General features: G+C 34.1%; 1 protein-coding gene across 1 annotated transcript; it reads left to right on the top strand.

Annotated features, from left to right (window-relative positions):
• Positions 1 to 261: 261 nt before the first annotated feature.
• adgre5a (adhesion G protein-coupled receptor E5a) lies at positions 262 to 12150 on the top strand. The gene is made up of 20 exons (XM_077213572.1): positions 262 to 367; positions 447 to 522; positions 2567 to 2644; positions 3000 to 3143; positions 3229 to 3381; positions 4047 to 4193; positions 4302 to 4424; positions 4768 to 4811; positions 4906 to 5025; positions 6090 to 6243; positions 6334 to 6450; positions 6546 to 6733; positions 6816 to 6980; positions 7833 to 8027; positions 8124 to 8341; positions 8436 to 8502; positions 9070 to 9161; positions 9472 to 9640; positions 10065 to 10160; positions 10557 to 12150. The coding sequence occupies exons 2-20, from the start codon at positions 495 to 497 to the stop codon at positions 10596 to 10598; spliced, it is 2340 nt and encodes a 779-aa protein (XP_077069687.1). The 5' UTR covers positions 262 to 367; positions 447 to 494; the 3' UTR covers positions 10599 to 12150.
• Positions 12151 to 12449: the final 299 nt, after the last annotated feature.

Below are 12449 nucleotides of genomic sequence, written 5' to 3'. Positions count from 1 at the left end.
GGTTATATTTACAATATTTATTTATTTATTTATTGTATTTTATTTATTTATTTATTTTTTGCTTCTTAATGAAAAAGTAAAGATTCTGAGAACAGATTAGCATCCAAGGAACTTTACTCAACACCAAACTGACACCATGAAGCCTATTTACATTGTATTGTTACCTTTCCCCCGCCTCCCTCCCTCCCTCTCAGTGTCAGCAAGAACAGGGGGCTGGACTGCACTCACAAAACTCATACAGGCACTTCAGGCTTTTTCAACATTTAGAGTCAGCGAGAAAGACACAAGACCTCGCCTGGGAAGCAAGATTAAGAAAAAGAAGGCATTCAAATAAAAAGCCTCACAGCTTATGTTTTTTTCTAGATAGTGAGGAACCTGAAGAAAGACAACCTTTGAAGAGTCTCAAGAATTTCCTTGCATGGAATTGATCAGGATCAAATCATAAGCTGTTTTCATTTATTTTTAATTTGTAAGATCTCTTTCACTCTTTGACCATGAGGAACATGTATCTGCTGAGTCTGGGTGAGTCACACTTCCACAGATCAATGTAGATACAGATGTTTGTATGGAGCCACTGTGTGGTTTTGCTAACTCGAACGTTGCCCTGCCAACAACTGCGCAATTGCTGCTGTTTTAAAAATAGAGAAACAGCAAATGGCCATGAGAGGAAACTGCCACAGAAAGGAAAAACTGATGTCACAATGGGGTAGTTTTCGTGTAATCGGGTCCATGAGCTCTAGTTATCTGGAAAGCATCAGATCAATGTGAGTGATGAATAGAGAAGAAGCAGAGGGTTCTGCTCCGGTTCCCATAGTCTTAAGACATTAAAGAGTTTGGAAAACAACCGTGAAGTGAAATAAAAGAAGTATCAGAAATAGGTCTGGTTATTAGTATGATTTTGATCAAGAGATTTTTGTGAAACAAGGACTGCTATATGTGCAAACACTGTCTTGAACCTTCAAAGACATTGAAATTGTAAAATCACAATATACTCTGTGAGTTCAGTATGGGATGTTGTGGGACAATGATAAGTGAAACTGGGTGTTGTTTAGTTAAAGGGTTAGTTCAGCCAAATATGACAATTATGTCATTATTTACGCACCTTCACTCTTAGAAAAAAATTGTTCAACTGGGTTCTTGACTAAATTTTAAAGAACCCTTTATGCTAAAAAGGTTCTATATAAGGAGAAATGTCTTAAATGTTTGCATACTTTCATGTTTAACAGGTTATTTAATTTTTTCTAAAGTTTGTTTACAACCTGATTAATTCATAAAATGTCATTAAAAAAAAAAGTAAACAGTTTATTAAAAACTAAACCCAGAAAATCACCCCATGATGGAACCCCTAAAAGGTTATATGAAGCGTCTGACAGAATCCTTTAAGGTTCTCTTCTAAGAGAGATGTAACTTTAACCTGTATGACTTTTTTTCTGTTAAACACAAAAGAATATATTTTGAAGAATGTTGGTAATCAAACCGTTTTCACGATCTATGACTTCCATTTAGACAAAAAAAAACTCAGAGATGTTTCTCAAAATATCTTCCTTGTGTTCCACAGACAAGAATAGTCATTTCTGGGTGAACTATCCCTTTAAGGCATGACGTTGCGTGGCTTTTATTTTGACAATGGAAAAATATTGGCGGAAACCGAATGAGGACAGGAAATCCAAGGTGTTTTAATCTGTCCACACTGCTGAGAGGCCCAGGAAAAATTCTTATAAGAAAAAAATCATAAAACAATTGTTTGTCTGGTGCTTACACATGAGCAAGACCACACCTATAGGTTATGAAGTCACCACTGTGGGTTGTAAAACGTCTTACACTATTTTTCAAGAGTCTTCTGTGTGACCCTGCCGGTGGTCAGAGCATGTGACAGTGTGTTGGTCTGAGTGCTGGTTGTGTAAGTTAAATCTGTTAGTTACAGTATTGCACAGCGCCTCACCCAGAGCACTCATACCGCCTTCATCTCAATGCAACTGTCATGAACAAAGGGTGGAAATAGCATTAGATGAATAGAATTAATTTGTTTTATACTTCTTCCAACTTTGTCTTCTCAGACTGTTTATCCTAGTGAATAACAATTCAGCCATGTGGATGATAAATAAAGGCTGATTTTTGGCAGCATGACTTATCCATAAGATTAGATTAGCAAAAACATGGCTTAGTTTGACATTCATGACTGCTAAATGCTCAATGGCACCAATGTCTACAAACACAGTTAATTTACAGGATTCTGAGGCCAATACTGAAAATGCTTCTATTTTCTATTAAATTCCACCGTTTTAATTACATAACTTGAAGAGTAAAAAGTTGAATTGCAAATTAACATGAATATCAGAATGTCCTAGTATTTTGTTCTGTTTATTTTCAAGTTAAATATATATATATAAAAAATATATATATAATATATATATATATATATATATATATATATATATATATATATATATATATATATATAGATTTTCAATGTGGTCTCAGACATTTGGACCTCTGTATGAGCATCAAGCTATTCACCAAAGACTCTAAACATACAGTAACAGACACTTTTTATGTGTGTTTATAGGTCTTTTATTGTCACTGACAGAGAACATCATGATGGACTGTGACGTTGGACAGAAAAAGAGAAGGGGATCGTGTGTAGGTATGGATAAAAAGACTAGCATATGACATACAACTCTTTTTCAAGAGCTTTAAGCAATATCAGGGCTCAACAGGATTTTACTTGGATTGAACGTGTACATTTATACTGGCCCCACACACACACACACACACACACACACACACACACACACACACACACACACACACACACAAAAGACAATCAAGTTTTGTTGATATTATTTAAAAAATAATAACTGTAAATTTGAAAAATAGCTACAAATTATATTGCAGATAGGACATATTTATGTACTGAATCTGCACTCATTAATAAACTGTAACCAAAAAATAAAGAAAAAGTGCTGTGGTTATTCATCTATTTTCTGTCATTACTATAGATGACAATGAGTGTGAGTCTGAACTAAACATTTGTGGAAAAAATGCAAACTGCTTCAATACAAATGGAAGTTACTACTGTCATTGTGAAAGAGGGTTCACACCAACTCACAATTTCACACAAATGGATAAAACCGAATGCCAGGGTAAAGAGAGCTTGATATGATGCATCTCATATGACTTCTCTGTGCAGCAGAAACAACATCTGAATCTCTGTTCTTCTCATTTCAGACATCAATGAATGTGTGGATGGAAGTGCTGATTGTGGTCCTAATGCAGAATGTGTCAATTCTGAAGGGGATTATTCATGCACATGTGAAACTGGCTACTCTCCCAGCGATGGGAAAGAGGTGTTTATTGCAGGACAAGGAGTTCAGTGTATTGGTAAGAAAGAAAAGAAATATCAGAAGTAGTTTTGGTTTGAAAAGTATATGATTTTGGGCAAGATATTGTTGTGAATTAAGGATTGCTATATATGCAAACACTGTCCTCATAATCACAATATACTCTTTGAGTTCAGTATGGGATGTTGTGGGACAATGATAAGTGAAACTGGGTGTTGTTTAGCTCAAAGTTAAACGGTTAGTTCAGCCAAATATGACAATTATGTCAATATTTACTTACATCAGAAAAAAATGTTCAACTGGGTTCAATATGGGTTCTTGACAAAATTTAAAAGAACCCTTTATGCTATAAAGGTTCTATATAAGGATAAATGTCGTAAATGTTTACATAATACTTTCATTTTTAACAGGTTATTCAAATTTTTCTATTGATAAAGTTTGTTTACAAGCTAACTACTAAAATGTAATTTTAAAAAATGAATTTAAACAAAATGTATAAAAAACTAAATCCAGCAAATGACTGGTTACTCTTCCAGCGATGGAAAAGAGAGATGTTTATTGCAGGACAAGGAGTTCAGTGTATTGTTATGAAACTATTAGAGCTATAGACATTGTGTGGCCATCTATTGTGCAACATTGCTTTTGGTCTAATGTGAGAGTTTTCAGGTAACATATTTTTGTTTATTATCTGTCCCTAAATTACAGACAGAATTGAATGCGACGATTCCAGTGTTTGTGGAATAAATGCAACATGTCACAACATCCCCGGTTCATTTTACTGCATCTGTGCTGAGGGCTTCAGACTGAAGTCAGGAAAAACTAACTTCACTGAATCAGATGAACCCTGCATGAGTAGGTCCTTTAAAACTGTAAAGCCCAAGTTTTGAAACATTGAAATTTCAGATTATTTTTGAGAAATGTCAGATCCTTCTCCAACATGTTGTTTTCATGTTGTTAAAGGTGAATGTGACATTGATAAATCTATATGTGAAGATGGAATCTGCCAAAACAGCAAAGATGGCCATGAATGTGTGTGTATGTCAGGATTCACCAACTATGGTCACAAACAAATGAAATGCACAGGTTAGTGTCCTCTGTTAAGATCTGATCCTTTTGGTTCCGAAATATCTTTTAAATGTCATGCTTTACAGACATTCATAGCACACAACGGCTGCCTGCGTTTGCACCATTAATGCAAAATAGTCTGTAAAATTATACTGTAAAAAGTAGTAACCTGAAATTGATACATTAAATAGCTATTTCTTCCTGATTTAACGCTAATTTAACTAGTTTTGCTGGTTGATTTAGTGATATTAAATAATATTTTTGACTTCAATAAAGAGCTGTTGGTCTGAATATCAGTTGTGATCACAGCTGCACTTTTTCTTCTGTGATACTGCTTAATAGTTATATACATTTTTTTCAGAGCTTAAGTGTGACACATTTATAAGTGAAAGCAAAGGATCCCAGGTAATTTGACTAGATTACTGATACAGAATATTACAGTCATTTGCATAACCAACTAGAGTGCTGATCTCTCTTTTTCTCTGTATTATCTGCGTAGGCATCTCCAGAGCTAACCGAACTTGTCTCTCTGATGACCAACAGCTGTTTGGGACTGAGTGCGAATGAGTCTGTCAGGAATGAGCGTTTTACACAAGTGGACGGAAAAATACTTCTGGAGGTGACACCTTGTAAAATACAATACTTATGTATACCCTTGTGAAAAAGAAGTGTGACTAATTGTATTGAATATGCACTTGTTGTACTTCAAATCTTAGAAGTAGATAACATAATATTAAAGAAATAAAAAGCCACTTTCATGACTGTTTCTAAACACACTTAAGCGCATTTTTAAAAAGTGCACCTTGTAATAATTAAAAATTTGAAATTTGACTTCAAAGTATATTATAATTAATTTACATTTAGTACTGTTTTAATCATCTTTTGTGACACTTTTAAAAATTACACTTATTTTGAAGTGCACATGGAAAGTATGTTATTATAAGTAGTCTGTTATTCAGTATTACATTTACATTTAATATATTTTAAATGTACTAAATCTTTACAAATGTATAATTACAAATATATTTTTATAAATGTATGACGTACAAGTTTCAATAGAAATTACATTAAAGTTAGTGCTGTCAAAACGATTAATCGAGATTAATAGCATCTACCATAAAAGTCTGTGTGTGTGTGTTACATTTATTACATTTATATATATTTCTGTGTGTGACACAGACACACACACACACACACACACACACACAGAAATATATATAAATGTAATAATATATATACACACAAACTTTTATGTTAGATGTGAATAATCGCGATTCATTGATTTGACATCACTAATTAAAGTATATTTTCGTTTTTCACAAATGCTTGTCAGTATATTTTAACCATATTTCAAAGCAACAGAAGTAATTATGAAATTGCGCATAAAGATGGAATTAAGTATTACTTAAGTGAGTCAAAATACCACTCTAAATTTCCTTTAAATTAACATGTAATTAAGTGTCTGAAAACATTCAGTTCACACTCAAGTATAATCTTTTAAAGAATATTATTTCCATAATGAGTAATCTTTGAGTACGAGTAACATGAGTATGTTTCCTAAGTACTGTATACTTCTTAGCTTTGCATACATTAAATAAAGTATCTCTGATTAAAACAGCTCAGCTCAAATAAGTGCTCAAACATCATCTTGATACACAAATCTGTCACATTTTACCCATATAGGCTTTTATGAAAGCTTTAGATGATCTACTTCACGGTGGCTTCAAAGGTAATAACCATCAACTGTCAGCACTGTTCAATCTTGTGGAAAACATGCTAAAACTGATAGGACCTCTGCTGTCAGAAAGCCCGACTAAGAGATCATCCACTGAAACTGGTAAGAAATAGGTCTAAACTGAAATTACACTTCAGACAACTGCATCACTGAGTCTGTTCTTACATTATTAATGTGTTTTTTGTCCTTCAGAGCTGGAGCTGTTGGTTAAAAGAGGCAGTTCTCCACCTGAGGGTGATTTCAATATATCCACCAGCAGTACACAGTTTGCATCCCACTGGGACACAGCAACAGGAAATACATACCTAGGTATATATTCTTAATCACATTTACAGAGTAAAGAAATATACTGTATATTAACCTTTTCTTCACACTAATTTTTACTGTCTTTGTGCATCAACCAGGCTTTTCGACTGCAGCTCTTCTCAGCTACAAAGGTCTGGGAAAATCACTCCAACACTTTTTTAACCATTTAGAGAGACAGACAAATCAGACGTTCAAGATCAATTCAAAATTATTAACCGCCACTGTCAGCAACACAGAGACTGCCAATCTGAAGAAATCAGTAACTCTCACGTTTTCTCACTTGGAGGTATGGAACAGTTTGCACTTAATGTACCACGTACAATGTTTTCCATCAATGTGCTGTATTGTTAATGCATATTTCTCTCCAGAGATCAAATGAGAATCATACCTGTGTGTTTTGGGATCCTGACCTGGAAGGGGGCGCGTGGTCAAAAGAAGGCTGCACTACAGTGAGCTCCAGTGATGTCCAGACTGTCTGCTCCTGTAATCATCTCAGCAGCTTCGCTGTGCTGATGGCTCTCTATGATATTGGGGTTTGTACCCTTAACTATTGTCAAAATATCATGTCTTGAGCTCATATCACTTCTCAGCCAAAATGAGTAACTCATATCACTTCTCAGCCAGTTTCGGTAGCATGCACTAAAGATTTTGTTAAAAGATAAATGCTATTTAAGAAGTGCTACTGTCTGTGCAATGTATAACATATGCATCAGATCTAAGGCTCCTATAGAGATTGTGTCGAGAAATGGGTCCAAGTGACTGAAACAAAAAGTGTAAAAAGTCAGTTATTTCGGAATTATTATAGAATTAGGTAAGGGTCATAAGTCATATACTGAAGGATAGAAAAATATTAAAAAGGTAACTTTTTATCTCACAGTTTTGACTTTTTTTTCTTGCAATATATTTTGGAATTCTGACTTTTCTTAGTAATTCTGAAGTAATTGCACAATATAAACTCTGAAGAAATAATTTTCTGATGTGTAAACTGAGAAAGGACAAAAGCAGAATTGTACGAAGCCCCTAAAGGGACAAAAAAAAAGATGAGATGGAAGGTAAAATTATATATCAAGGCTTTTGTGTTTCCCCAAGAAACACAAATGTTTTGTGAGAAACTCAAAAATCATTGAAGTATATTTTTTCCTCTCATCTCATATTTTTTTCATCACCATGTCCCTTTAGGGGCTCCGTAGACTTGCGAGATGTAAACTCAGAATTCTGAGAAAAGTCAGAAAAAAAACAATCTTGTAATTGTGAGAAAAAAAAGTCAGAATTGTTAGATAAAAAGTCACAACTACCTTTTTTATTTAATTATTTTATTCTGTGGCGGAAACAAAAAATCACACATTAATCAAGTAAGGTGAAATCTGTTTTACTTTCTTAACCAGGTTGTATACGAGCTGAGTCTGATCACATGGGTGGGACTGCCACTGTCTCTGGTCTGCCTCCTCATCTGCATTGCCACATTTTACTTTGTGCGATCTATCCAGAGCACACGCAACACCATCCACCTGCACCTCTGCGTCAGCCTCTTCATCGCCTACTTCGTGTTCCTCGTGGGCATCGCCCGCACTGAGAATAAGGTGCGTAATCTTCGTGGTATGTGGCTTTGCACAAGTTCATAGTTCTGAACATAAACATCCTGTGTGTTCTCTTCCTGTCCCCGTGCTGTGGTTCAGGTGGGCTGTGCTGTTGTTGCGGGTGTTCTGCACTATTTCTTCCTGGCTTCGTTCTGCTGGATGTGTCTGGAAGGAGTGCAGCTCTTCCGTATGGTGGTGCTGGTCTTCAACACAACACTGAGACCCATCTATATGTTTGCCTCTGGTTATGGAGTTCCCGCTGTTATCGTTGCAATTTCAGCCACAGCGCATCCAAGTGGATATGGCACTAATGGCTAGTGAGTTTTAGACAACTGATGTCTTATCAGATTTTTTAAATTATTTTTTATATGTTATTAAGATGTTATTAAGATGTTTTTTCCTTATCTTTAGCTGTTGGCTCAACTTTGAAGATGGCTTCATCTGGAGCTTTTACGGGCCAGTTTGTGCCATAATTATTGTAAGTAGCTACTGTTGCACTGTCCACAAATAGATTAGAAAACAGGATCTGAAAGGCAATGACAGAACTGAATGACATGTCACAATAGTCAACATCACTATAAATAATTAAATAGGTAAATGGCTTTCCACAATGCCATTTTTTGCAATGGGAGACAATCGTAATTTTTATGCGCAAAATTTGGGACACAGCTGACACGCTGTAAAAAATAGTAACCTGTAATCTACTTCAAGCATAAAAAAGTGCTTATTGTTTTAACTTAATGTATTTAAGTTGATTTAGTTATATTAAATAATATAGTTGACTTAAAACCAGTTAATTTAGATATAATCATTTTTCAGTGCAGGTAAACTGCTTATATATGTATTGTTGATCAAATATACTGTATCGAGTAGTTCTCACAACAAAAGCCATGGGATTTGAACTTCAAATGTTTTATAAAGTAATAGGACATCAAAGTGTATGCTATTACTGAAAAGTGCCACATACCAGCAGTCAAAATTGACTCTGAAAGAAACTGAAATTATGAAATCAAATGTTTAAACAGTTTTTCCTATTTGTTTTCAGGTTAATGTATTATTTTTTCTCATAACAATATGGAAGCTGGCAGAAAAATTTTCCTCCCTCAACCCAGACTTAAACAATCTACGCAAAATCAAGTGAGAAATGTTTTTAAACCCTGTATGTGCATTGCCGGTCAAAATCTTGGAATAAGTCTCTTATGCTCATCAAGGCTGCATTTATTTGATCAAAAATACAGTAAAAACAGTTATATTGTGAAATATGATTATAATTTAAAATAAATGATTTATATGTGAATATATTATAAAATGTAATTTATTCCTGTGATGTCAAAGCTGAATTTTCAACATCATTACTTCAGTGTTACGTGATCCTTCAGAAATCAGTCTAATATGCATTCATATGTATGCTTTTAGTGAGCTTTCACATCTTTATCTCCACCTACAGGGCATTTACGGTAACTGCGATTGCGCAGCTGTGTGTCCTCGGCATCATGTGGGTGTTTGGCTGTTTTCAGTTTAATAAGGACACTCTGGCAATGTCATACATCTTCACTATACTAAGCAGCCTGCAGGGGGTGCTGATGTTCATCATGCATTGCTGGCTCTCAAAACAAGTGAGTCCTGTTTCTCCACTAACAGAGATACACAGATTAGCATCAAATATGGAATGATAGATCAACCATGGCTTTGTCAATAAATATAAAGCCTGAGACAGGTAATAATAAACAATAAACTCTGACACGGGACAACGAATGATGAATTGAACATAAAAATGAACATTAGAATGAATTACAGTTCATTTATAATAGCAGATTGTTTAGTGAGCGGTGACCAGGTTTAATAATGCGGTAATTATTCAATTATTTAAAAATTCATCAAATTATTATTAGATTTGTAAGTTTGATTTCATGTCGACTGTGAAAACACCAAGACAATCGCTGTCCCTAAAAAAAAGTAGTGAATAGAATTTAGTTCCATCACAGCCATCTGTGATCTGATTTGTGATGTGTGATAAATGTAATTTTATTTTCCCCACAGGTGAGAGAAGAGTATGCCAAATTCCTGTCATGTATCTGTGCGCCACAGAAGAGGCAATATTCAGAGTTCGGCTCAAACCAAACAAGCAAATCGCAGGTAAACTCACTCTCAGTTATAGGGACCGTTGAGAGGTTGAGCTGCATATCCGTTGTTGGATTTATGTCACATTGTGGAGTTTGCAAATGTCATAGGAGTACTGATGTGTACACATTAACATTTTGATTACATGAAAAGTGTTTGCGTGCTGCTTTGGCATCCTCGTCTATCAGGGCATGAGTTGAAGTGTCCTCATCACAACGATTAAAAGGACATTAGAGATCACATGCTAATTGCTTGTTCAGATAGGAAACATTAGCTTCTCAAGGGAGGCGATGATCACCGGAGCATTTTAATCATACTGAGCTGTGCGTTTTCTGTAATAACTAGCTGTGATTGTGAATGTAAATGAGCTTGAGCTTGACAAAATATCCGATTGTCTGCACTCTTTTACAGGCCTCCAAGAGTGTTCAGCACACTGGTGAATCCAACATTTAAGAGGAAATGTCAACAGATCATCGACTTTATTATTCATTTGCAAGTTGAAGTGCCCAATTATCGCTCTACATCTGCTTTCTATGGAAATCACATCCATTTTCTATGGATCTCACATGTCGTGCTATGTCAACTAGGGGTGGGCGATATACCGGAAGAAACAATTAACCGGTAGAAGTTTGTCAAAAAAAAACAACTTTTAGTGCCTTACTGAGCTTGAACAGTGAAATACACACACTTATATGTCAAAATGTGCGTCTTTGAGAGTATTCTAGTAAACAGTCATTTATGACTTAAGTAATCAGAATATTAGATCAGTCCGTGCGCTGACAAGTGACAGCAGCCTAATAAACCTGCTTTGTATATTGTAGTTTTTCATTTCTAGTGTTTAAAGTTTTCAGATCTATTTCATTTGTGTCTTTGTTCTATTGTAGTTTTTTGTCCTATTCCTTGTAATTATTTTATTTGTTGCTATTTTATCACTGACTGTTTACTTGTCTTCAGTGAGCTTAAGGTTTATTAAAAATGTTTTAGTTTGTTTTACTTATGTTAGTTAGGCTAGAATTTGTTTTTTTTATGTGATGGTGTGATTTGTTTTTTTAATTGGTGATGAGATGATAAAATTTTTATATCATAAAAACTTTATTTAAAGCAAGCTATATCGTGATATATATGGTTATTGTGAAATAAAATTATTCATATCATGATCATATATCATATGGTCGTATCGCACAACCCTATTGTCAGCATCATCGACTTTATCATTTATTTGAAGTGCCACATATCTCTATATCTGCTTTCTATGGAAATGATAATGTATTTGGGTGATTCTTCATTTAGGGAAACTTTTCTTTCCCTTAGGGTCTTTAAAAAAAAAATAATGCCTTTAAAGATTTTCGTCATGATGTTGACTGATTATTTCATTTGCACTTTTTAATTTCTCAAAAAGTAATTTTACCAGAATTTATCTTCTATTTATGTAAGTTAAAAACAAGAACATTCTACATACTGTATATTACCATTCAAAAGTTTGGGGTCGGTTTACTTATTTTTTTTCACCAAAGCTGCATTTATTTTTTAAAAATACAATGAAAACTGTAATATTGTGAAATAGTTTCACAATTTTAAATAACTGTATTCTATTGGAATATATTTTAAAATGTAATTTATTTCCATGATGGCAAAGTGGACATTATCCTTCAGAAATCATTCTAATTTGCTGATTTGCTGCTCAAGAAATATTTTTTTATTATTATCAATGTTGAAAACATTTTTGTTTTAACAATTTTTAATATTTTTGTTTTTGGGATTCCTTGGTGAAAGCAACATTCAAAAGAACAGCATTTATTTGAAATAGAATCTTTTGTAACATTATTAATATCTTTACTGTCACTTTTGATGTGTCCTTTCTGAATAGATGCATCTCACCCCAAACATTTAAACAAAAACATTTCTAAAGTATTTTTATTGTATTATATGAATGTATTCTTTTGTCTGCTTATACCATATCATTGCACATTATGTTTAATAAATTATTCTTATAATTGGCTCATGATATTTGTTGTGAAGGTTTAGTTATGGAGATGTTGAGTGTTACATTTTGTACATGAATCTTACTTTTCTGTACTTTGTCTTATCTGTCTGCCAGTATTGTTACAAAAAATTGCGCTGTAAAATAACAGTAATCTACTGGCAGCTGGTTGCCAGCAATGTACTGTTAATTTTACAGCCCTTTACCGTTAATTTATAGCTCTCATTTTTAACAGTATGTTACCGTAAAAATACCATGTATGGTAACTTATATAATTTGGGAAACCGATTGCTTCAAACAGTTTGAGTTCAAAATCTAGTATA

Source organism: Siphateles boraxobius, unplaced genomic scaffold (genome assembly GCF_051911475.1).
Source record: "Siphateles boraxobius isolate OS27281-9 unplaced genomic scaffold, OSU_SipBor_1 66, whole genome shotgun sequence".
NCBI classification, from domain to species: domain Eukaryota; kingdom Metazoa; phylum Chordata; class Actinopteri; order Cypriniformes; family Leuciscidae; genus Siphateles; species Siphateles boraxobius.
Note: the sequence above shows the minus strand (reverse complement) of the source record. Positions and strands in the feature narration are given on the sequence as shown.